Source organism: Nasonia vitripennis, chromosome 3, assembly GCF_009193385.2.
Source record: "Nasonia vitripennis strain AsymCx chromosome 3, Nvit_psr_1.1, whole genome shotgun sequence".
Classification (NCBI taxonomy): Eukaryota; Metazoa; Arthropoda; class Insecta; order Hymenoptera; family Pteromalidae; genus Nasonia; species Nasonia vitripennis.
The window spans coordinates 4,768,444-4,794,639 of record NC_045759.1 but is presented as its reverse complement, the minus strand read 5'-3'; the positions used below and the strand labels follow the sequence as shown (position 1 = coordinate 4,794,639).

At 41.7% G+C, this 26,196-nt stretch overlaps 3 protein-coding genes across 10 annotated transcripts; 2 read left to right on the top strand and 1 right to left on the bottom strand.

Annotated features, from left to right (window-relative positions):
• The first annotated feature begins 43 nt into the window (after positions 1–43).
• On the top strand, positions 44–13,125 carry LOC100120212 (probable phospholipid-transporting ATPase VD). 6 transcript variants are annotated; one of them, XM_008212153.4, is made up of 17 exons: positions 44–1,179; positions 1,884–2,110; positions 2,957–3,560; positions 4,276–4,536; positions 7,517–7,792; positions 7,872–8,040; positions 8,120–8,473; positions 8,557–8,870; positions 8,975–9,154; positions 9,243–9,525; positions 9,620–10,429; positions 10,516–10,803; positions 10,893–11,144; positions 11,218–11,322; positions 11,406–11,593; positions 11,671–11,838; positions 11,918–13,125. In XM_008212153.4, exons 2-17 carry the CDS (start codon positions 1,894–1,896, stop codon positions 11,967–11,969), a joined length of 4,521 nt encoding a protein of 1,506 aa, XP_008210375.1. In that variant the 5' UTR covers positions 44–1,179; positions 1,884–1,893; the 3' UTR covers positions 11,970–13,125. The 6 variants fall into 6 exon arrangements, with proteins under 6 accessions (XP_008210375.1, XP_001603872.2, XP_008210378.1 ...); XM_001603822.6 differs by having other exon boundaries at positions 8,557–8,855; positions 11,918–12,728; XM_008212156.4 differs by having other exon boundaries at positions 70–227; positions 11,918–12,728.
• Positions 13,126–13,568: 443 nt separating this feature from the next.
• On the top strand, positions 13,569–23,782 carry LOC100120156 (bestrophin-4). Of its 3 annotated transcripts, none has more exons than XM_016984567.3 (8): positions 13,569–13,781; positions 15,939–16,186; positions 17,688–18,008; positions 18,407–18,962; positions 19,128–19,426; positions 19,519–19,658; positions 20,069–20,339; positions 20,786–23,782. In XM_016984567.3, the coding sequence occupies exons 2-8, from the start codon at positions 16,116–16,118 to the stop codon at positions 21,108–21,110; spliced, it is 1,983 nt and encodes a 660-aa protein (XP_016840056.1). In that variant the 5' UTR covers positions 13,569–13,781; positions 15,939–16,115; the 3' UTR covers positions 21,111–23,782. The 3 variants fall into 3 exon arrangements, with proteins under 3 accessions (XP_016840056.1, XP_003427289.1, XP_003427288.1); XM_003427241.5 differs by having other exon boundaries at positions 19,519–19,685; XM_003427240.5 differs by having other exon boundaries at positions 19,519–19,733.
• LOC100120127 (MTRF1L release factor glutamine methyltransferase) lies at positions 21,914–26,157 on the bottom strand. The gene is made up of 5 exons (XM_008212149.4): positions 25,427–26,157; positions 24,815–24,891; positions 24,489–24,708; positions 24,127–24,371; positions 21,914–24,062 (listed from the first exon to the last, which is right to left on the bottom strand). Exons 1-5 carry the CDS (start codon positions 25,679–25,681, stop codon positions 23,819–23,821), a joined length of 1,041 nt encoding a protein of 346 aa, XP_008210371.2. The 5' UTR covers positions 25,682–26,157; the 3' UTR covers positions 21,914–23,818.
• Positions 26,158–26,196: the final 39 nt, after the last annotated feature.

Below are 26,196 nucleotides of genomic sequence, written 5' to 3'. Positions count from 1 at the left end.
AAGCGAGAGAATGAATTCCTCGAGCAGCGCACACGAGCAGACGCACGGCTAGTGTCGTCGGGTCGGTCAGCCAGCGTAGATAGGCGCGGAGACTATACCCAACTTGTGTATATATATATATATATATATATATATATAGCATATAGAGACATCATCATCAGCAGAGCTCGCGAGAGTGCGACGACCAGCTCATATTCGGCGGGGGGGCGTCGATGTTGACGGTATAGGTACAGTGTGGTATGGACATCGCCGAAAAGTAACAGTATATATCATCAAGTGCCGACGGCGACGCCACCGCGAGATAACGCGAACTCGTGCTGAACTAAAAAGTCTGAATACGTGTATATACTCAGTGCGAAGAGCTGCGGATATATCTAGAACGACCTGTCGCGGCTGTTTCTGTCGTGCTTCGGCAATCGTCGTCGCGCGATAGAGGTGTGCATGTATAGCAGGAGCGACTTGATATACAAAAGACAGCTACTGCTAATATATAAAGCTTACTAATGCAGTCGTAAGCCTCCGCGTTGTTCTCGGCGGGCGCGAGCGACAATCTGTTTTTCTCCGCGCTATCAACAAGAGCAGTGCATTGCAATCTCGGAGGCTGATCAGCTGGGGGATTGTGCGACTTGTGTGCGATACATAGTGCGTCCTCGTTTCATTTATTTTTTCTTTTTTCCATCTTCCGATCTCCTTCTTTGCAGCGGCGACAGTAGTGTCCTTCCAGCCGCTCTGTGCGCCGCGTGTCCTTCTGCTACGGTTTTCGTGCCTCTCTTCTCTCTCTCTCTCTCTCTCTCTCTCTTTCACCGCAGAGATTTCTGCGAATTAAGAAACGCTCGCGCGGAAGCAGTTGCGCTTTCGACAGGCCGTGGAAAATGTGCTGTTGCAAAACCTAACCTCCGCCAAGAGCGAGAGGGAGAGAGGGAAAGATTATATCTCCCCCTGTCGGGGCCAATTTGATATACGTGGATCCATCGAAGAGTGAGAGAGATTATTGGACAGATATATCTGTGGAATAAAAAAGAGAGCAGCCGGAGCAACATGTTAAAATTGGCGCGCGCGACTCAACGCGCAGGCAGCATACCATAGAAATTCGGCTCGGAGCAGTCGAGCCTGACCGACACACGCAAACACACACACACACACACACACCCACACGTGGACGGAGTAGTCTGAAAAAATGTGAGTATTATGTACTGGTGTATAAGTATGCGCGTTGACACTGACATTCGCGCGATTATTAACAACGATAACAGGATTTACGAGGGGCTCTTCGTATTTAAGCTCCCGTGCGTGTGCGCGTGTGTGCTTCCGCGGAATTTGTTTATTTCCTACTGTCATCAAGATCGACCGCGTTTTTTTCGAACGTATAACCGTATTTTTATCTCCAAGAGGCTCTCTCACTCACTCTCTCTCTCTCTCTCTCACTCTCTCGGGCGATTCTTAAATTATCGCTAGATTAGACCGCTCGATTATAACGCGTAACCCGCCTCTGGAAAATCCAACGTTCACAATAGATTGTTTTCCTCGTCACTTCGTTGTAGTACACGCAATATGGAACGCATAGCCGTGAGTGTATCAGCGGCGTTCCCTTTGCAAACCGGTTTTTCTCTTTCTCTCTTTTTGTAAATGCACTTCGATAAAGAGTACCTATATACCAGCTCGCTCGGCTTATCGGCTTGTCGCAGCGAACTTTCGAGCGAAAAGAAATGTGAAAAATTACCGCAACCTTCGAGGCACAACTTTTCGAATGCTAGCACGCGCTGATTATTAAAAATTAAGCGAGAGTTATAGCCCGCGCTCGCGAGCTACCAATTATTCTACACGTACGAGGTGTATATGTATTGTGTGTCAGTATAATAAAGTTGTGTGTATAATAATTTCAGATGTGCAAGCATGTCCGAGAGCTGCGTGCAAGAAGAAGCGTGCGAGGAGGCGGAAAAGGAGAAGCGCTCCGCGCTCTACGTCTTTCCGAGTATTGTACCGGCTGCTGTGCCGCTGGTCGCGGGAACGAGTCAACAACAGCTGGAGATGAAGAGGGATGCTGTTATTCAGCCACAACCACTGGCCATAGAGGCGCTCGACAGTCAGGCCATCGACTCGATTGCTCAAGGTGTGACGAATTTTTTTTTTTTTTTTTTTTCTATTTTAATTTTTATAGTCCGTTTATTTATTTAATTTTTCTTGATTTGCTTTTCTCGGTGAATATTTACGAGGGGCTCGACGTCAGCGTTGAAAAAGCAATAATGCTTATTTTACTGGTGATTGTTTTGTTCTCTAGAGAGAGAGAGAGAGATGGGGACAGACGCGACGTAATTGCAACACTGCCACTTTGCTCGACAATGTAGCTTTTAATCTTCTGGAGTATTTTCACGCCAGAAAGGGTATCTCTAACAAACATGTATCGCGATGGCTAATCAGTTTCGCTGTATAGATAAGTAAAGTTGAAAGCTAGTGAGCACATTATACGTTGCTACATTTATCCCTCTATAAGCAACGAGAGAATCGATGGCAGACGCTTTCGAGAAGGAAATTGCGAAATACGGAAGCCTTGAGGTATACGGTCGACAAAGAAAACGCTCGCGCACCATAAGTTTATTTTCTTAATCACGAGCTTATCAATCGGGTGATAACTACGGCTATATATACTCCGTACGCGTGACCAGTTCGTTTTGCTTTATTTATTATTTTTTTTTTTCGATACTATTGGAAATATCGGAGTTGAAAAAATGTTCGCTGCTTGAAAATGTATTTTTCTTGTCGCGCGATTTGCATCGGAAATTCATTCGGTGTTTTACGCTGATTTTTATGGATTCGACATATACCTTTAACTCCGCAGCGTTGGGTTAGTACGTATTGTACTTTATTCACTCAAACTTCAGGCAAATTACAAGAGAGCTCGCTGACGTAATTCGAAAACCCAAGAAATTCCCAACTTGACTAACAATTCACGTTACAGCTCCCCAGAGCATGACCCAGCAGCAGCAGCAGCAGCAGCGAGTTGGTCTGGAGACTCCAATCTCGCGGATAATGTCGAGTCGCACGCACGCGAGGTCAGCCAGCCACGGTGGTATGCTTGCAAGCTCCGGTGGCGGTGGGACGCCCTCGCGTCCGGGCAACTCCAACTGGATGGGTGCACCGGGTCCGACGCCTCGACCTTCAGCCCTGAAGAAGCCTGGCCATCAGCGAGCTTTCAGTCAGGGTCAAGTGGTGGAGGTTCAACGAGGTCAGCCGGTCAGTGGTCACAGTCGGGTCGGCTCGAAGACGGACTTCATCCTGCCACCCGGACACCGAGAGGAGGGTCAGTCGAGCGGAGGAGCTACCGCTGGCGGAGGTGCGGCCAAGGCGCCGTCGTTCCGAGGCCACTCGAGGCAGGCCTCAAGGTCCGAGTCGATCTACACTATTCGACGTAGCGCCGCGCCGCCCTGGTGGAGGCGCGCCTGGGCCAGGTGCTTTGGCTCTCTGCCGGAGGAGCCACCCTTGAGAACCATAGTGCCCAACCACCTGCTGCCGCCGGACGCGCCGCAAACCAAGCAGATTCACGCGAGCAGCGTCGACAACAGGTATATTTCATCGTTATACCGAGTTATTTTTGGAGAGTCGGATTTGCCGCCCGATTGGGAAAGAGCGAGTCATTCATTATACGTATAATATGTCGCATTGAAATACTTATTCAGAAGTGCTGCTCAAGTACGTTGAGAAATGTTTATATATAAAACGCGGCTCTTTATACGTCGGCTTCGAGCGGTATAGTCGCAGCTAATTACACGGCGGTAGTCTTTAGGAAACTTTTTTTTTGAAAATTTTAACAACGCTTTTGCGCTGAAATATTCAGCACCGTTTATAGAGCTGCGAATTTTAAATACCTTGTAATTTTAACTCGCGCGAACTTCTTTCGCTCGTAAAAAGCTGAAATTAAATCACTTGAATAAAAGATTTTCGCTTATAAATATGCTCTATAAACTGTGTATAATATGTTTTACAAGCAACGGCTTTATTTTAAAGCTGCAGTCACGTACAGATGGCGAGTGTCTAAAAATAGGAGCCTGAAAAAAGGTCTAAAGCCAGTTGACAAATCAACAACCTCGACCCCTCTCTATACAATGATATACACTGTACGAAGATACGCGTTAACCTAAGCATCGAAGCATGGCGTCAGCGCTCGTGAAAAGATCCCATAAATTCTAAATCTCTCTCTCTCTCTCTTTTTCTCTTTCCTTACGCGCATTCCACCGCTGGCACGTACTAATGCCGTGATTCATTGGCTTTTGTTCTCAGGGTACGCACAACAAAGTACACCACGCTGAGCTTCCTGCCGCGCAACCTGCTGGAGCAGTTCCACCGGGTGGCCAACCTCTACTTCATCTTCATCGTCCTTCTGAACTGGGTACCGGCGATCAATGCCTTCGGCAAGGAAGTAGCCATGATCCCGGTTGTCTTCGTGCTCGGTGTCACCGCGCTCAAGGACTTCTTCGAGGATAGACGGAGACTCGCCAGCGACAGGCGCGTCAACAATTTCACATGCCGCGTCTACGCCAGGTATATACGCGCGCGCTATTAGCGCTGAATATATTCGTTGATATGCGAGGCGAGGCCCGGTACCGTATATCGCGCCGATCGGTCGACTTTCGCCTATACGGGAGTTCAATAGCGTGAGATTCAAAATCGGTATACTGACATAATTTCTGGCGCACGTGCCGGCGACGTTTAACCGCCGCACTTGTTTTTCCTCCTACACGATCCGCAGCCGAGAGTAGTGTATCGCGGTTACTGGAGCATCGAAATTACAAAGTTCGCTCGGCCAATTAGGCTCGGGCAATAAATGCAAATGATCCGAGTTCTTAAAGTAGCCTCTGGAAGTGTGTATTATCGCAGGCGCTAAACGGCAAATTTAGAAGTGACATAAGCGCCCTGGGGGCTGTCCCCTTGACGGCTGTATTGTGCGGATACTGACGTATTCGTATATATTAATAAAGCGCCTCGCCTCTATACACCGACGTCTCAACTGAAATGCTTAATGCATGGATATAGAATTTAACCTCCAGTCGATGATGTAAGCCGTCGTCGTGTCTCTGTATACACGAATGACTTAAAGGGCAAGAGAAAAAGAGCTATGCAAAGGAACGCGGACTTTCTTTTTTCGGTGTAGGCAGCCGCGGCTCGCACGGTGCGTGAGTGGACGCCGTGTACACGGATCGATCGCGTGAAATTGAGGTCAGTGTCGCGAGCCAGCGCGTCGTCCGTATAGCTGTCATTGCACGCATGTGCGTGGGAGTCATCTATCAACAATGTGTAAAGCCGTCGCCGCTCACTCGCTAGCCAAGCCTTTAGCTTTTATATGGCCGTTATATGCTCGTGTTATGATTACCCCTTTCGATTCTATTATACCGGCGCCTATAGGCGTATAGATGCACTTTTTCAACCGGCTTCCTATATTTATAGCTAAGGCTTTGCTTTGTCGCAAATTGTATTGACATTCGTTTAGATAAGGCTCGCCTTCCTGTTCGATCCGCGAGAGATAAGCCTGACTAGCATGTGCTGTGCATTTTGAGATTAATAATATATGGGACGCGTCGAGCTTTTACGCTATATAGATTATCGCCATGTGCTGCTATTGGCAATGCATCAAAGTCTGAAATCCAATGAACGAGTTTGCTTCCCGACTGCTTTCCAATCGAGAGTTGTAATATTGCGTATATGCCAGTTCTATGATATTATACACGTGTCGCAATAGTTGAAATAAGACTTGTTATACTTTGCTTTTATACGTTTACGTGTGCATAGCGCTGTAGAGGCATCTGTCATTATATTGCCGGCAATATAAGCAGTGAAACCCGAAGCCTCCGTAATCGAAAATTAAGTCCAGCCTGGTATCTTCATTGTCGACAATTACGATTTATATCATCGCAATTTATTCCATTTGAACTTGCTCGAGAGTTACTTACGCGATGCGTTATAAATTGATTATACTTTAGGATTATTATGTCATGTAGTGGACACGTCCATAGAGACTTGCAAACTTTTTCCCAACTGCAGTCTCGCATTTAAAATGTCGACACAGTATGTAACATTCGTTGACTTATAGTCACCGCGCTCATTTCGCATAATCTTGCGCTTAATTATTTATAAATGTCACGTGCAAAGAAAAGTTGCCTGCGGTTCGCGTCGATGTAATGTTTGCCATTATATTTTCGGATTTAGGCGAGTTTTTGGGTATTATGTAAATTAGAAAAAAAAACGTTTGTCAAAAGAAAACTGACAGATCGACTGTTTAAACTTGAATTTTTATTATAGAGGATTATCATAATCAATTGCTTAAAAGAAAAACACGAAAATCCAAACATATTGCCACACTGTCGGAAATCCGCGGTCCCACGCATGAATGAAACCTTCGCTTTTTCGAACATAGCTAAAACCGAATGAAATCATAAAAAAAAGCGAGGCTTCCGTGTGTGTATGATACCCGACGTGCACAACCTGTATAGAGAACCTGGCGCTAAGCTTATAGAACTAATTCAATTAACGGCAGATTTTCATTGCGGAAGAGAAAATAAGCAATCGAACGAGTGTATCCGGATCAAGCCATCCAATAATCCACGAACTCCAGGCCAGACCTTGAAACACGAAAGTCTTGAATAAACAAGAAGGCATAAAGTTTTTCGACATTCACCGCGACCACAAAAAGCTCACGCTCGCGCGCTGCCATTCATAATTCACCGTTTATTATACTTATATACTAGTCGTACGTGTGTCTTGTGCGGGCGAGTAATACTCGATGTTAAAGAGTTCGGGGCGAATCTGAAAAGCGACGGCCCAAGTTCATTTATAATGCAATTTAATCGCGGTGACGATCGATGTTTACTTCTGCACAGCGTCACGTTTTGCGAGTATATGTGTCTATCGCGATTCTTGATGCTTCTCGAAAGCAATTTCACCCCGACCTTGTCCTCCGGCGAAGCTCAATTTTATTATTTGTCTATGAGCCTATATCGTGTCTGCGGCTCTTCTTCTTCTTCTTTTTTTTTCTTCGTGTGCTCGATTGCTTGGCTATTTTTTGCGCTTGGCCAAACATTTGCTCGGGATCTATACATTGTACAGGCATGACGGGTGAGGCGTAAATATTTGGATAAATTTTGCATTTAAAGTCTGTGATTCGTTTGAATATTTTAACATCGATGCTCGAACGATATTACCGTTCTCAAATCTGTCGTACAGAATGAAGATAAGCAAAAGAATGTCTGTATCGACGAATCGATTTTTTATCAGTTTAAATATAGAGAAAAAATTTTTTTCATTTATAACAACAAACACGGATAAAAAGTTCCCTCGACGAGCGATGCAATTTTTTTTTTGGCGAGCGCGATAGATTTTAAACTGAATAGATGTCCGGATAAAAGCGCGACCTTCGTTGACGCCGTCGCGTCAATGGCAATATAGCGACGGCCTCAGATCGAACGATAAAACCCAATGATAGGTTATTATGAGTGTTTTGCTTTATATCTGGTGTTACTTGTTCCAGGGATGGCGACAGATACGTCAAAACAGCCTGGAAGGACATAAAGGTGGGCGATCTCGTGCACTTGTCGAACAACGAGCTGGTCCCCGCCGACGTGCTGTTGCTGCGTAGCAGTGACCCCCAGGGTTTCGCCTACCTCGACACCTGCAATCTCGACGGCGAGACGAATCTCAAGCAGCGACAGGTGGTCAAGGGCTTTCTCGATATCCAGAGCTCCTTTCAGCCGGCCAAGTTTCGTTCCATCATCGAGGTCGACAAACCTAGCACTAAAATTTATAGGTATTTGAGAGGGACTTCTTTTCTATTACTTGTAAGCATTATTCGAGTTTTCGAAAAATTAATTCATTGTTTGGCGCAGATTTCATGGCGCGGTGGTGCACCCGAATGGAGCTAGAGTGCCGGTGTCGACGGAGAATCTCTTACTGAGGGAGTGTCTTTTGAAGAACACGGATTTCGTCGAGGGAATCGTCGTTTACGTTGGCCATGAGACGAAAGCGATGCTCAACAATGGGGGTCCTAGATACAAGGTAAATTCATTAGTCGTGTATAGTTTATCAAGTAGCTTTGAAAAGGAACAATAAGCGATAATTTACTTGCATGCACTAGCGTTCGCGGCTGGAGAGACAGATGAATCTAGACGTGGTCTGGTGCGTGGTGATCCTGGTAGTGCTGTGCATTGTCGGAGCAGCCGGCTGTAGATTCTGGCTGTCCGCGTACACGTCGGTGGGTCCGGTGCTCTTCCTACCCGTCATACAGGACCCCTCGTACGAGGGTATGCTCACCTTCTGGACGTTCGTCATTATTCTCCAGGTCATGATTCCGCTTAGTCTCTACGTGACCATCGAGATGGCGAAGCTCGGTCAGGTCTATCATATATCGTGCGACAGTGAACTGTACGATCCCGAGACCGATCGAACTGCCGAGTGTCGAGCGCTCAACATTACCGAAGAGCTTGGTCAAGTGAGTCTTGGAATGAGATTCAATTATGCATGCGTTGCGTTGCTCGTTATACCTAATGTTGTGGTGAATTTTTTTATCGATAGGTGCAGTACGTATTTTCGGACAAGACGGGTACCTTGACGGAGAATAAAATGATTTTTAGGAGATGTGCTGTAGGCGGACAGGATTATGCGCACACTGGGGAGGGGGAAAATTTAGTTCCTTGTATAAGGTTAAAGGAAGACTTGCTGATAGGAACCTGCCGGCATAGACTTCAAGAATTTCTTATCCTCTTAGCAATTTGTAATACAGTCGTAGTTAATACTCATCCCCACCACGATAACATGAATTCGAGTGGTGTCATCGAAGAGCCACAAAATAATGGTGCTGCCGACCCCACAAGGTATTTTTTTAACAAGTACGTTGTTTTGATTTTTGGTTTGATTTTTATTTCCTTTATTATTTGAGAGGAAATCAATTTTTTCTTTATTTATCAATCGCATCGTTTTTTTTTCTTCAAAGATATGTGAGACTGACAGAGTCAAGGAGTGTCACGCCAGCTCCTCCCGAAACAACATCTCCCGCTCTACCTCATTCTTCGACTATCACACCGCCAAATTCCGAAGAGATTTTCTCCTCGGTAGCTTCTATGGAAATAACGGAGTCCGATGAATCTAGTGTTCTACGCAGTAAAATCTCAAGGTAAAAGTTTATAAAGATTAACAAACTTTCATTTTACGATTTTTCGCGTTCAAGCTTATAATTAACGATTTAATTTCCTTATTGTCAGGCCAAAGTTGTTAAACCTGCCAACTATGACAAATCTTAGCATGTTAACGAAAAGGCTTTCGCCTCTGGGTATGCGAAATAATTCAAGCTCTGTGCCGGAGAGGAATGGCAGATCGCTTTTAGAAACGCCTAGTACTCCAGCGATATATGAAGCTGAGAGCCCCGATGAATTAGCTCTTGTTCATGCTGCGAGGGCATATAACGTTCGCCTTACAAGAAGAACTGCTCAAAGTGCCATTGTTTCATTGCCAGATAAATCAAGCCTTGCATTTGAGATCTTAAAAGTGAGTCTATTTCCAAAACAACCTTGATAAATTCAACTCTTATTGAAAATATTAATATTAATTTGTATTAATCGAATTTAATCATCATTTTCAGACATTGCCATTTGATTCGAATCGAAAATGCATGTCTATCGTGGTAAGGCATCCTCATACTGATGAAATAGTGCTATACTGTAAAGGTGCTGATTCGGCTATACTATCAGCTTTAAATGCCAACGAGGAGGATTCGACGATAACGACAAAAGTCAGACAGCAGTTGCATTCGTATGCTCGTCAAGGACTTCGTACGCTGGTCATGGCGAGAAGATCACTTACCGCTCAAGAATTCGAATTATGGACGCAAAAGCACGCTGAAATCGAAGCGTGTCACGAGAATAGGGAGCGAAGATTGCGCGAATCTTATACCAGTCTCGAGAGCCACCTGACCCTACTAGGTGCTACAGGAATAGAGGATAAGTTACAAGCCGGTGTACCCGAAGCCATGGCAAGCCTAGTATCAGCTGGTATCGTCGTGTGGGTGTTGACGGGAGATAAACCCGAGACGGCGGTAAACATAGCTTATTCCGCGTGCCTCTTCACACCAGCAATGCAGCTGTTGCGTCTGCAAGCGAGATCTAAGTCGGTAGCCGAGAGCCTGATCCACGGTCACTTGGAAGCGATTCAACGTGAGAATGCTGCCAACGCAGCTGCCGCAGCGGGCGAAAGCATACCGCACGAACTCGATCCTGCCGAGAGACTCGCTTACAGGATCGGTAGCCCGTGGCAACGACAAAGGGCTCTCGTTGTCGACGGTAAAACTCTTACCTTCATTCTCGATCCTAGATCTGGACTGACTGGGCCGTTTTTGGATCTGACTAGAGCATGCTCGAGCGTCTTAGCTTGTCGTGCCACTCCGTTGCAAAAGGTAAATTCAGTAAAGCATCATTATTCTTACAGCGATAAGAGTGCTTGTGTATAAAATTTTATTCTAAATATTAATCACTTTTTCAGGCTTACATCGTCAGGGTTGTAAAGGAGCAGCTTCGAATGCGAACTTTAGCAATCGGTGATGGTGCCAATGATGTTAGTATGATCCAAACGGCTGATGTTGGAATCGGAGTGTCCGGTAGAGAAGGCACGCAAGCCGTCATGGCAGCTGATTTTTCTATTGCGAGATTTCCTATGTTAACACGACTCTTGTTCGTACATGGCCATTGGTGTTATGACAGACTTTCTAGAATGATCCTATACTTTTTTTACAAAAATGCAACATTCGTCTTCCTCATTTTTTGGTATCAAGTGAGTTTACACCATTTTTGTTTTTATCAGAAAATTCAACGTTTTGTGTTGAATTGATTCGAGTTAAGAAAACTCTTTTCTTCTTTCAGCTTTATTGCGGGTTTTCCGGAACTGTAATGATCGACCAAATATATTTGATGTTATACAATCTCATATTTACGTCACTGCCGCCGCTTATCCTAGGTGTTTACGATCAAATGGCTCCAGCTAGTCTTCTCATGGAATTGCCTAGATTGTATGAAAGAGGTCGTTTGGCCTCCGTTTATCAACCACATTCATTTTGGGTGACGATGGCTGATGCTCTTTACCAGAGTATCATTATATTTTTTCTTACCGAAGCCGTGAGTCTTTTTTATCTACCTGATCACTACGTGTCTACTGAACCATCACTAATGAATATGCATTTTTCTTTAGATCTATCATGATTCTGATGTAGATATTTGGGAATTTGGCACAACTATAACATCCATTTGTATTGTTGTAATGCTGTTACATATTAGCGTTGAGACAAGGTCATGGGTGAGTTATATTATCAATTTTATATAAGATAACTTTTCGAATGCTTGAAATTTTCAACACTTAACATTTGTGTGTACTTTCAGACATTAATGCACGTAGCTGGAATGGTATGTTCCGTTGGTGCATTTTTCGGCTTCGCTCTTATCTACAACGCAGTTTGCGTCAACTGCATGGGCTTGCTATGTTCTTACTGGGTGATGGAGGTAGCTATTGGCCGATATATTTTTTGGTTGACCATTATTATTACTTCCGTTCTTGCCATACTACCAAGGTATATAACATTCTTTTTTGGATTATATGCTTTGAAGCAAAATTGTTGGTACTAATAAAAAAACGCATAAATTTTAGGTTGATATACCGAGTTGTAAAAAGTACCATTGCCCCTGATATAATACAAAGAGCAAATGTGGCCTACATGGAAAAAAACGGTAGATTCACGAATCGAAGAGGAGTTGGAAGTGGTGAAAGCGGGCTAGTTGCTGGCTGGTCGCGATCCACTCAAAACGCAACAATAAGGTAACAACTAATTGCTTATTCATTTATTTGATACTGTATCTCGGAATATACAATAAACTGCAAAATATTTATTTTACAGAGCAGGAAGCTACACTTCAAAGAATAACGTTTTAACGACTGTTGTTGCGTGACATTAACATATTTTACGATCCGGTGCTAAACGATAACACGAAATAGAGAAAAAAAGGGCAACAGACAGCAGGTATAAAGTCATTAGCTATATCGACTCGATGAGTCAATCTGCCAAGAAAATTTTTCAAAATGAACATCTGTTGCTGTGTGATAATATTTTCTCGTAATCGTATCAGTGCCGTTATTGTTATTACTTAAGTCAAGTGGCCTTTATCACAGACTGCTGTTGATTGCATTTAATGGCTGTGATTTTTAGGGACCAAGTCTTTTAGTCTGAGATGCATTGCCTGTTGAATTGCATATAGAACAGAAGAGCTAAGAATGTATCATTTTAATATTGTATAATGGCAGGATGTAAAAATGGAACGAGTCTAACGATTTGTAATCTGTGAAGTGTTAAAAGTGACAGTAGATTGTTGGTACGGTGAAAAAGGTGTCGCGAAACTGTTAATGCAAAAGATAGCCTGCAATACTGCATGCTTTGTTATTTTATTAACGATTATAGTTGAAACGTTCAAGGCCATCATGCGCATGCTCGCAAACATTTATAACATAGGTGTATACATATAGATAGTCTATGTTAAACCAGAGTATTATTATTTTCAACTATCGATATGACGAGGTGAAGTAAGATAAAGAAATTACGACTTTATTGCACCTATCGATGTCAGTGCAAAAAAAATCAATTTATAGGTAATTATAAGCAATTATTGTACTGAAATGTTTCCTATGAATACAGAAGTATACATATATTTATATAAAAAGAGACTTACTTTTTTGGCCTTTACACACCGATCGCTCGTCTTTGATTCTGTGCCAACGTTGAATCTATTAACGGGATCTTTCCAACCGTTTCAATGAAATTCTTGTAAAAACACATTTGCTGATAAAGACTGTCAATTTAACTAGTTGACGCGTATATTATCTACGACTGCATTTTGAAATATTTCGTGTACTATGCGGTCTGTGCAAACAATGAGTGTAAAAACTTTTATCTTTCCGCATAATTAAGCTGCTCAATGCAACGTTAGATAACGCAGCGGTATTTTCTATGCAACCTCAATAATTGTAACGAAAGTGTCTAAAAACTTATTCATGAATTATTTTTGAATTTTATAAAGCTCCTAATAAAAAAATTTTACGTACAAATTTTAATAATCATCTATTTCTATTCGATAACTAATCAATAAATTAATAATTTCTGTAATCTTGAGGTAGCAAATATAGTAGACTCAATTTGAAAACATTATCTACTCGAGAAAATAAGCAATCGTCTCGGAACCACTTAAATCTTCGGTATTTCCCTCTCCCCCCATACATACCCAGAATCACTCTCAGGGAATCCCTGATCAACAGTACCGCCAAACACATCCCACAAGTATCATCTCGTGAATCAGAAAGCGAAGAAACAAATAAACAAACATACAACGGGCGCCGCGAACGTCTAGCTCCGCACCTGAGTCGAATGCACGCTGCAGTGCAGAGCTAGAGCGCCAAGTGGAGGGGGGCATCATCGAATATCTCTTTCTCTCTCTGCTGGTGTGTGTGTGTGTCGCGACTCGCGGGTATAGCCGCATCAGTACACGCGCGCTTGTAGCAGTTCGGTTCAGTGCCTCGTCTCGAGAGATTCGGACTCGCCGGTGCTGTGTGCGCGATGCGTTGTTCGCGTCGTCGGACTGATACTGACGCAACGGGAAATCAGTGCTCCGTTGCAAGGACTAGCGCGTGACCATCAGGTGCGACAGTATACACGAGCTGTGCTGTATCCCGCGTTGATGACAACCCCGGAGGATCATAGTGTGGCAAAAGGAGTAAGTGTTCGTGCGTGTGCAGGATCCGATCAGTGTGCGGGTCTGCGGCAGAGTATATGTAACAAAGGCAGAGAGTTTGGGCTAGTAGCAGCTCTTGGTGCCAGCGTTATGTCGAAGGTCTCTTGGCATCGTCAGCTGTTCAACTCGTTTCTTATTGCTGTACCTTTGCGTATTGTTATATTCTTAATCTATCGGCCGGCTTACCTTTTTGCTTCTAGCGTTCATTAGCCGGAACGAAATTCGGCAGGACGCCTACGTGTGCAATTTTAGAATATTCGCGATGAATATTTTTCATTTCCTTTTTAGCTCGGAATCTCGGCGCGATATAGAACGGATCGCCATTCGCAACACGTTTGTCGAGACGACGATTTGAAATTGTAATGTCCGATGACCCGATAGATTATTCCGACGTTTTTTTCAGTCCACGCTTGGACTTCCTCCGAAGTTAATAAAAAAGTGGAACGCGTATATAGGTCTGAAGAAAAAAAAACGTTGTTATTATCCCGAGTAAATTGCACCTCTGCGGAAGGATGTTTCCAACGGCAAGAACGTGGTATTATCCGTATAGTTTTTGCTACAGTCCGCGCACTGTTTACGTTTTCATGCTCTCTCTCTCTCGATTGCTCTGCGGATACTTGAGGCTGAAAAAAAAATCGATCGTACGTTGACACCGCGAACATTTGCATTTTTGCAACAGCAGCGACTTTGCACGCGAAACGGGTTTTCCTCTATACACTGTCTCTATTACACTTGCGCTTACGCACGACGAGAGAGAGAGAGAGAGAGAGACGTGTCCGGCGGCTTTATCACAAAAAAGGTCAGCACGTGCTCGCGCGCGAGACGTACAGTCAGTCAGTGGGTATACACGTATGTACACAATGGAAAAAGGCCGTGTAATATGGAAAACTCGTGTGATACAAGCCGATAAATAAAACTTATCTCTGTCTCTCTCTCGGAGAGGCGTCGAACGTTTTGCAAACTTCGCGAAACTCGATGCTCCGGTGTCTGTGTGTATTTTTTGATAATTTCGAGTCTTTTATCTCCGAATATAAAAAAAAAAGTAACGATACACGTGTTGAGATACATAAACCGTGTCTGATCGCCCGAATGATAATCAAACAGGTGGTTCTCTCGCTTCTCTAATTCAAACTCGCCGATAAAAAGCAAAATCGCGCAAATTCCGAGTGAAGTATCATACCCTGCGCTATGCAGTTGTCACAGTAGGTATTGACACATAGAGCGAAATCCCGAAGCGCGAGTTTTCCTCTCTGCAGCACACATATCGACCGTCGCGCGAATTCCGAGAAAAATACTTAACCACCACTTCCTGGATCCGTCATATTAGCAATTAGCCTTCATCTCATGCCCAACAGTCTGTCTATATAGGTATACGCGCGCGCGCGTGTGTGTGTGCGTGACGTCTGAGCGATCCTGTGGGCCATGATGAGAATCGCGTGTCTAAGCGCTCCGTTTATTGGGAACATAAGTTCGCGCGATGGCATTGACGACGTCGATGCTGTTAATTGCAAGCTAATTTTCCAATACAGAAAAGCGTTTAATTTGTGGGTGGAGATAGGGAGAACAAGCGTTTTCATTGTGAAACCGGATTATCGACTATTGTGACAACGCTGCGCTGCTCTGTTTTCATCTAGCGCGAAGCGAAAACGTTCGTAAGACGTCTGTTCATCGCTTCACGGCTGGAGAATAGATGATCGACTCGAAACTCAAGCTCTAGAAGTTCCTTCGTGCGCGCGGTTTGTGTGCAACAAAATTTTAGATCCGCGATCACGCGATACCCGATCGATACGTCCTTGGACGTCATCCGCGCGACGATTTTCTCTAAATTACGGAAGATTAATAATGTTGAGAAGTTTGCGTGTATTTTTCATCTTTTCAAAATCGATTAAGCCTTCGCCGTAAAGATGTCGATCGCGTAAGTGGCTTTTTTCGTTCCGATAAACACATCATCCACTCTATAACGATGAAATCTCGATCGCTGAAAATAAAAGCCGCGACCTTGAGATGTTTAAGCTTCGAACTTACTCGGAAAAATCGTTACAATTTAAACTCTTTTTCACAATGTCTTAAGTGCCGCTTTTACGAGGCGCGATTATACAGAATTGAAAGCCGTATACGAATTTCGTTCCCTTTTTACAGGTAGCACAGCAGGACAGCAGAGATGCCGGTGGCTTTGAAATTCCTGCGGATTACGTAACCAACTCGGACCGGCGATACTATGCCGGATGGGCATAAGGAAGTCCTTCATCGCTGAGCCGCGAGACGCCGACGTTTAACAGCGAGAGAAGACTATAGATACAGGAAAAAGAGAGGAAGATGACGGTCTCGTATACGGCAGAAGTCGCCACTTGCCGAGGCTTCGGCTGCTTCTTGAAGCTCTTGATAAGGTCCGTGCGAGACACGCTAGCGATTAATGGAAGTGAATTTTCGAGCAATTTTTATGGGTTGAAGAAAAAACTGCTGTTTAGCTTCTGCATGCTGGGAAGCAAATTACTGCAAAAATATTTACTTTTTAGAAGATAGAATAAAGGATTTAATATTTTTTTTTTTTAATTTTATCTGGCATCGGAGTCGCGGCAATAGTTATATGCATCAAGTATCTAGTCTACGGCACATATACTCTTTCAGATAACACCAGTTGATAACTAGTCTCACGCGCATTCGTCTACTACTGCACCGCTAAATCATTACGCATCTCCGACTATATTTATACAGAGCTTTGGTTCTCTTCGTACGCGTCTATTCTCGGACAACTAGTTTACAGGATTAAAAGAAGCTCAAAGTAGGCAAACTCGACGAGGATATAATGTAGCGTGACGGTCCAGCCCATCTCGTTACGCTCATGTGTATACTAAACCACTTATTACGATGTTCGCATGGCGTTGTTTTTTCCTCCGCCGACTTACGTAATTGTTTAGCGCTTCAGAAGTAAAATTACACGCCTATCAACGATTTTTCTTTCGTATTCCAGAAACGAGTCCGAAGAATTGAAGGTATTCCATTATACTGTAACTGCACATACGACCGAGACAATGAATCTTTAGAATAAAGTCAGAACAATGCTATTCAATAAAAACAAAAAAAAAAAAAAAAAAATGTGCCGATGACGGAACTCGGATACTCGAGCATTACAAGCGTCAACGGTTGGTCAGAAAAAGCAAATCCTTTCTATACACTAAGCTTGGTATTTGCACAGCCCGACTGTGCGTATATACATCGAGTACTTCAAATATATAAGTCAGCGACCAGTGAAGCGGTACAAGGCCGTCGACGCCGCGTCTGCCGCCACATGACACACATGACACGCTCATCACGTTGTGTATAATATACATCTATACATAATGCTTACATTAATATGAAGCATCATGAGAATCTCGTCCTGGGATGTTTGCGATTAAATTTTCGTTGACGCTGTGTACAATACCATAGCGTTTTATTTCACTGCACTTGTCTCTCGTCTCTCGTGTGCAGATAGTAGAATTTATTTTCATGTCGCGCTAGTTATGTAAATGAAACTTGATAGGCACTGTGTAAATTGTATTCGAAAATAGCATCTTTTTTTTTTTTTTTTTTAAAGCGATTACTACTCTTTTCCTGAAATCCACAAGCACGAGTGGGTATACACTCGAAATAAATATCTTGCAAAATGTTCGAGTTATTAAATTCTCAACGCGTTCCGCACATGCAATTGCACGTTGCAACGGCTTGCTCTCAATTTCTAGTTTTCTAAATTGGAGTCGCACTTATTAAATATTCGCTCGATAAAGCAGACCCCGGCTGAAACGCTGCGGTCTTTACACTTCCTATATGCGAAGATAAATGGGATTAGGCAGTTGGGAAAAAATATACGGTTTATGAAATATTTCAAGAAGCAATTTAACATTTCAGATGGAAGGCGAGTGTCTACAAGCTGATATGGACGGACATGCTGCTCTTCCTGACGATCTACTACGCGTTGTCGGGACTCTACCGGTTGGCTCTGGACGAGGATCAGAAGAGGGTCTTCGAAAAGGTCGTGGAGTTTTGCCGGAAACACACGTCCTCCAGTCCGTTATCCTTTGTTTTAGGTTTTTACGTAACGATAGTAATGAATAGATGGTGGAACCAGTACATAACGATACCGTGGCCTGACTCCATAGCCGTTTTCGTATCGGCGACGATTCACGGAAACGACGAGCGGGGTAGGCTCATGAGACGAACGATTGTTAGGTCAGTAGTACACACTTTGTAATTGATGAAATTTATGCGTAACGGACGCACGAGTCGAAGATAAGAAATTAATGGAAGTTTAGTTGAAAATGTAGATTGGAAAAAGGAAAAAATAGTATATTTTGCAAAAAAGCAAGGTAAAACTGTCAGGCAGTAATGATAAGTAGACAAGCCTGTTTTTTTTTTTTTTTTTTTTTTTTTAACTAAAGCTGTTATTATGAATATGTAGATAAGATCGGGTCGACTGTTGAACATGCAAGTGCGTTATGAAAAATAATACTTTTTTACAATAAGGGAGCTGAATACTTTAATGTCGAACACTTTCAGTAGATCTGTGCATAATACATGCTTTCAGCGCATCCAATCATTAAACTAACCATCCTCTTGTTGACCTACAGGTACGTCTGCGTGTGCCTTACGCTGGTGCTGGCAAGCGTGTCGCCGCGCGTGAAGAAGCGTTTTCCGACCATGGAGCACTACGTACCGGCTGGTCTTCTACTGGAAAACGAGCTCTTGATATTTCAGAGCCTGAATAGCAAATTTCCGAAGCCAAGCAAGCACTGGCTACCGATAGTCTGGGCCTCGAGTATCGTCACTCGAGCGCGCAAAGAGGGAAGGATACGTGACGACTTTGCCGTCAAGACCCTCATCGACGAGCTCAACAAGTTCCGAGGTTCTTGTGGTGGTCTCGTGCACTACGACACCATCAGTATACCTCTGGTCTACACTCAGGTCGTCACGATAGCCGTTTACACGTATTTCTTGACTAATGTCATAGGCCAGCAGTGGATACTCGAAGAGCCCAAGACCGTCGATATTTACTTTCCCGTATTTACTACCCTCGAGATGTTTTTCTACATGGGATGGCTCAAGGTCGCCGAGACGCTTATTAATCCCTTTGGCGAGGATGACGACGATTTCGAAGTCAATTGGATCGTCGATCGCAATCTCCAGGTTCGTATTTCCCTTCATTGGAAGTAATAGGATTTTTTATTGCGACGTCGCGTGGGACGGATTTTATTACACTGAATATACAACGCTGACTTTGAAACACTATATTCTTTAAATCGAACATATTGCTGAGAACGAAAAATGAATGATTATTTTGATGTCATATAGGTAAGCTACCTCATAGTCGACGAAATGCATCACGAGCATCCTGAGTTGATTCGCGATCAGTACTGGGACGAAGTCTTCCCGACTGAGCTGCCGTATACTGCTGCGTCCGAGCCCTTCAGAGAGGAGCATCCTGAGCCATCTACAGCTGGTATCCAGCTTTCGGCCGCGCAGCAGGAACTGCAACCCTCGTCAGTGCGGATCGACGAAATGGAAAAGGAGTACCAACAGAAGTATAATGACATGAACGACGATGCTATATCGGGAATTCACTTTGTCGCAAGTGGTGGCAAATTGTCTCGGTCTGTACATTCAGTTTGATTGAGCTCGAATCGACGAATGATTATGTTTGCGTTTATTACCTCTCTTTATTGACTTTTACCGTTCAACGCAGGAGTGGCAGTCGAGTGAGCAATCGAGACCGGGCGATAAGTACCGGCTCAACCCCGAGTAACATAGGAGGCTCTCTCACGAGAATCAACAGCGTTACCAATGTACTTAAGCGGATATTTAGCAAGGAAGATAGACCGGACGGTAATAATAGCGGTGCTAAGACACCAGGTAGACTTCCAAATTCTACTTCATCTGCATCCTTAAGAGCTCAGCCTGGTAAACACACCGAGAGTCTGATCTTCGTATTTTTATAGTACTGCGCGGCATAAATCGGCACTTACGTCACACCTGATTAGAACTACATGTGGGCTACTAGACCACTGCCACATCTAGACCTGAAACCGGATTTATTCTAGACAGTACTATAAAATATTGTACGATACTTGTGTCATAACTTACTCTTCATAGCATGGCGTTTAGTACTCTGGCTTTGTAAACTTGGGTGCTAATACGCTCTGTGGAGTAAAGGACTACTTATACCACTTGTATCATAATGTACTATTACTATGCGCTAATAACGACGCAACTAACATTTTTAATCGATTTTTCAGGACCAGGTGGTTCAATGAGGATAGGCGTAATCGAAGAAGTAGACGAGCAAATGACGATGACGTCAATGCGTCCGGAGAACCGTCCACACGTGCAAAGCATCTTTCCCCAGGGGCCCCCACCAGCTAGTGCACCCGTCGACGTGCCTGGCTCGTCAATGGCACACAATGGTGATATATTTTCTACTAGCGCTCCAGTTCCTGCACTCAGTGGATCGGCCGATAGCGCTGATACTACAGCAGGTGCCAATGCGGCGCGGTATCGTGGCACAAGGTATTCTCTCAATTTGTGATACGTTAAACATCTTATGTTTTATTTATTTATTTCTAGTCATTCATTTAATCATGTATTGCTCATTTACTTGCCCACATATTTATAGCATAATTTATTAACTTGTTGACTTATTTGTTATGTTGTAAAAAAGTGTGATGAAAGGTTGTCATTATAAAGCTTTATACAATAAAATGCAAATTTATTGACTTGGTTGGACAATATTGAGTTATAAGCGTTGCTTTTTCATGTTTACAAGTGCTGTCCCTTTCAGATCAAAAAATTCATAGATTATTGATTGGTTAAAGATATTAAACAACTCAGAATCATCAAATTTGACAGAAGTATTATTTTTGTTATTATTTAATTATTTAGAAAATAATAATTAATTACCGATCAACCAAACAATTGATTGGGCCCGCATAAATTATGTAAACGTAAATTTACAGAACGCAGATGTCAGTTCCAGTAGGGCACGGAGGTTTTGATTCCGCCGGTTTCAGTAGGGATCCTAATAGCAGCACACGCAGTTCATCGAACTGCAGTTTAGACGACGAATTCAGTAAGCTCAAAATCGAACGCGAAAAGCAGCGCGTGGAAAAGGCTTTGCAAAAGCTCAGCAGAAGCGTAAGTAATCGAGCTACTGGTGAGCCCAGTTCACTCGAAGCAAACGATACTGAGATACTCTTAAGCGAATTAGCAAGCTCTTCTAGACGTTACTTACACCCATCAGATTGCGACGACAAAGATCAGCGTCGGGGAGATGCCCTCTAGACTTAGCTGAAATCAACAATTATTATAAATAATAGAATAATTTTTAAGTTCACTACTGTTCCGACGGCCTTGGTCAAAATTGTTGATGCTGTAATTGGTATTAACACAAATTCTACATTTTTGGCTTAACATAATTTTTCGCATTTGACGAACGTATTTGCATTCTTTAAAAGTATATTTATTACCAAGGCGACAGCCAAGAGCTACAGTTAGAAGAACACTTAGTAAACAACGCTGAAACTTGAAAACGATAACATGCTTTTTGTAGAACTGCGAAAACACTTAGATTTTGTAACTGCTACAGGTATTTACTAAAATTCTGAATAAGATAAAATTACGATGAAGTGTTTCGTATTAATAAAAATAATTCAAATGCGTCCTTCAATTAAATGAGTAATTAAGAAAAAAAATTTTTTATTAATTTTTTATACATAGATATTTATTAAGGAAGGTAAATGAATTTCTTAGGTTAAATGTCTACGAAAAATTTAGTTTCAAAGGCTTAGAATACGCCAACCATACGTAAAGGTACTCTCGTGTTTTTTTCTCTACGTCGATTGAGTTCAGAAACTCGGTAATAAGAGTGATAGGAGTGTTATTAACATCACATTTGTTATTATTTTGCTGATTATGAAGCTATATAATTGGGCTGAATTACTGTGAAGACGATGACCTTTTATATTGCATATGTGTGAGACAATACCGAAATATCTTTTGCGCTTTGTCTTTTATTTTTACCAAAATGTACTTAATGCAAATGATGAAATGTAAAAAGGTATATTTTCTATTTTTAAAATGAAAAATATTTTGTACTGGCCTGTTTTTATCTGGCAAAAAGGTGGCAAAGAGTGGAAGCATGTAAATATCGATCGACCTTAAAAACCGATTCTAACTGCGTTACATTCCCTAATTGTCTACTGCTTTCATAAAGCCCTTTTTAATATGTGTAATACAAGACATATTAATAAAGTATTACTTTTTATATATGCATGACTGATAACGAGGAAGAATTTCTATGTAAAAACATTTGATGTTAAATTTATGATGCAAAAAATTAAAAATTACGTTTATTAAGACCAGAAGTATAGTCTTCCATTTTCAAAAATCAAAATGATATAAATTCAAAAACAAAATTAAACAATAAAAATACGTTTTATATCTGGTTCAATATTTGCATCCAAACAACGTTTTCTGCTTCTTATACAGTTTTTCGGATTAGAAAATAAATGCCGGTATTGTTCAATCTTATTGTTGATAGATTAAATATTTTAAACCTTAATTAAGTGGATTGATTTAAAAATTATTAAATTTGAACTATTTTTGAATTAATATTTTTATCGAGAAGAGCAGAGAATTTTAATAAAATATTATTCATCGTCAAACAGATGAATCTTTTATGCAACAAAATAAAAAAAATGTTGCATTAGTCCGTTATTCACGAGTTACAAATTCTCTAATTTGTTTCATAATCCAATTTTCTATTAGACATATATTGTTGTATTTATACATATAGAATTATTTGTAGATATCTTTCACGCGGACAATAAGGATCGTGTGTATTTATAAAGCGACCACACATCGATCACGTATACTGTAAAAGCATTCATCTTTCGAGTACTTGATCCTTAGTTGCTTTGCCAATCAAATCTCGTATTGGTTATTTCTCTAAACGCAAAATTTTTAAAAGTGCCATGCTAAGAGTTGCGTAGATACAATGAAGGCGACTGATTAAGGATCGAGGCTCATTTCTCATATTGATACAACGTCAATAGCTTGATTTAGTAATAAGTAGTGAATTTCTAGGTGCTTACAATGAATGCCTTACTTAGTTTAAGTTAAAACTTTCAGAGATTCAATATATATTCCGATTTTTATTGAATTGTAATCGATTAGCAACATGCATATTCAGAACTTCCACGATTACAAAATAAAATCGACATTGCAACGCAATAACCGAAAGTAAAAAATCAATCGTTTAATATAAAAGTATTAAAAAATGTTTCTAAACGTCATTTTTTATAATGCGTGCTTGATCGATTTGCGTTTACAGCATAATAATAATAATAATGATAATGTATGATCACCGAGACATGCGGCAGTGCTTCAGTTCGATACAATTTTCTAATTGCTTTTATTCTACATGCTCGTTCGATAGACTGTGTAAAAGCATCGAAAATAAATTCTTCTGAATACAAATTAATGTGTTATTCAAGTGTTGCAAGCGCAAGGTTTATTTTAAAAAATTTTCAACACCCATTAAGATGAGTGCATTATACGCAAGTGCACTCGAAAGTGCCTAAAAATAGTTGAACAACGAAAATAAAATTGTTTATGAAGATATTTTTCCGAAAGAGTTTGTAGAATAAAGGTCTTCGACTTTCTCAACTCACGAAGGCACACGCACACATTCCTACACACTTATGTGATTTAAGTCTTAAGAAGAAAACTACACCGAAGCTTTATATATCATGAGTTTGAACACTTGCAAAAGTTGTTGGTTTTTTCGAATTGCTGTTTAAACAGCAATCGTTTAAGAAAGTATTGCATTACACAAAAGCGCCTAATGTACAATGAACGAGAGGAATAATGTTAATGCGAGCTCTCTCTTTCAATTATGCAGTATTATCATTAAACTGATATTATCAATAAATATTTACCGTTTTTATCTGTTATTAATGTCTTTAAAATTTTCGACTCATGTATAATTATTATCCAATTTTCGAAATTTCCACAACCCTCTCGTCGTTCGATAAGTCTTTGTAAACGTGATCGAATTTCAATATCAACGGATACTGCTTCTCCGTCAAACTTCTGATCTGTTCAGTTTGTTGTGGAAGAACCTCCATCAAAAGTATGCCGTCCTTCTTTAATCTCTTCGATGCGTACATCAACAGCGGCCTTATGACTCTCAAGCCGTCTTTACCACCGTTTCGAGCTTGATAGTCTTCGTATCTAAAAACGTAATTAAAAAATTGCCATCAACGTTGTATATAATAATATGAAATGTACCACTTACTCCTTTTGCCACTTGGGAAGTTCGCTCGTCGGAACACACGGCGGGTTGCTAACGATAAAGTCAAAGGTTTCCTCCTGTAAATCGAACACTCGGTCGTTCGACAAATTCGATGTGCAGACGATCTCCCCGTTCGACTCCAGTGTCGCGTGCAAAATTGTCAAGCAATCCTCGAGGCCCAGATTCTTAGCGTTATGTAGTGTCAATTGACAGGCTATCATGTTAGTGTCGATCGCCACGACTTGAACCTGTTGTATTTGAATGTTCATTATTCTTGTAATCTCCCGCGAAAAACGTTTGGCGCCAAATTTAAAAAGCTTGCAAAGAATGTTTGCAAAGCCAAAGTATTATTCAGCAAAGCTTACACTATTACATTTACATGAGCGTAAAAGCGACAGGGAGATGGCTCCGGCACCGCAGCCGATCTCCAGGACATGGCAGATTTTGGAACAGCTCCGGTCGACGTGCTTCAGTAACAGATCCACAAGGATCTCGGTCTGTCGCTCGGGTATGAATATCGGTGCCGAGAGCTTTAATTTTGTGTCTCTAAAATCGCTTTCCTCCGTGCAATACTCCAATGGCATTCTGGAATGACGATTTTGTTAGTTTTACTTTAGACGAACTGTTAACTCGCGAAAATTGGTATATTTGATGGGGATAATAATGACACACATTATTCATATAACTCAACTTTGATAATCTCCGATTGCACAGCAGTTTCAGCTTCTCGAGCTGCATATCGTCTAAACTTTCGCGCTGTTTCGCTTCCTAAATTAAAAGAAAGTGATATGTGTAATTAGCGTCTGTTATATAACATTAGATTGCTAAATGTATTGAATCATCAGCTTGACACTTTGGAAGTGTAAGTGAACTTTTAGTGTGATTCCTTCAATTCATGAGAGTATTGCAATTATGCGACGGGATCCATATACGTATACGCGACACAATATTCTACCTTGATGCAACTAAAAAAGGATTTCCGATCACCAGATATGGTCGTCTATTAGCTGATTCCGCGTAAAGAGTGTATTCTATTAATACGAATAAGCGCTTTTCATGATTTTTTTTTTTTAAACCAACTTTATATTTTTAAAATACTTCGCAAAGTCAAAAGGTATACGAATCCATCAATTAGTCGCTGACAAAGAAATACTAATAATAAATTTTTTTCCTTATAGTCTCTAGTCTCGCGCGTTTTTCAAACAAAGCCGTTTCCTTTGTTTATAACATGAACTCACTTTGTTGAAACTCTTTGTTTACGTTGAGTTACGAAAAAATATAAACAAATATAAAAATACTGTACTTTATCCTTTATAACGTGAGCTATAATATGCTCGATGGATTCCATGGGTTGTGAAACACCTTCTGTCTCGAAACGATGTTTCCAGTAAGTGGACAGCACATTCAGGGGACCAACTGGATGATCTGCCGCCTCGTGACACGAGGCTTGAAATACTGCTGGGCTGGGGGGTTGCGCTATGTCTTTCGTGCATTTTAAGCATGTGGACAGCAGATTACTGCAACTGGCTGATTTTTTCAGTACTTTTAACGGCAGCATCTTTGACTTGTTTTACTTTTTTCCGATTATATTCCTTCGTTCGAGCGATTTTCGAATCAATTCGAATTCATGTCCTTACTCGGACTAAGCTCTCCAAGTTATGTATTAAAAAAAAAGTGATGCCCTTACACTGCATCCAACACCGATACAAAACTGAGCTTTTCGGTCAACGGCCTGGAAAGTTACGCGTATCGTGCGCTCGGCTTCGAAAACTTAACTGGGTTCGAATTCTTCATGTTGAGCTTTTGAATCTGAGCATGTGCTAAACTTAGAAAACGCATGTATAGTGTATTGTGTTATGGCTTAAGTCCAAAGCTCGGAAAATTCGTCTGGTGGCATCTGCAAGCTGCACCTCGAACTATCCACACTTCGAGCTTAATATATAATTCCAATGTTATCGCCTGATTATAGATTAACGATCGTGCATTAAGATTCACAGTGTTATAGATGCGGCTAATTGATTTGTGACTCAGAATTTCGTAATTGCATTTATATGCGATTCGCGCGTAAAAGTA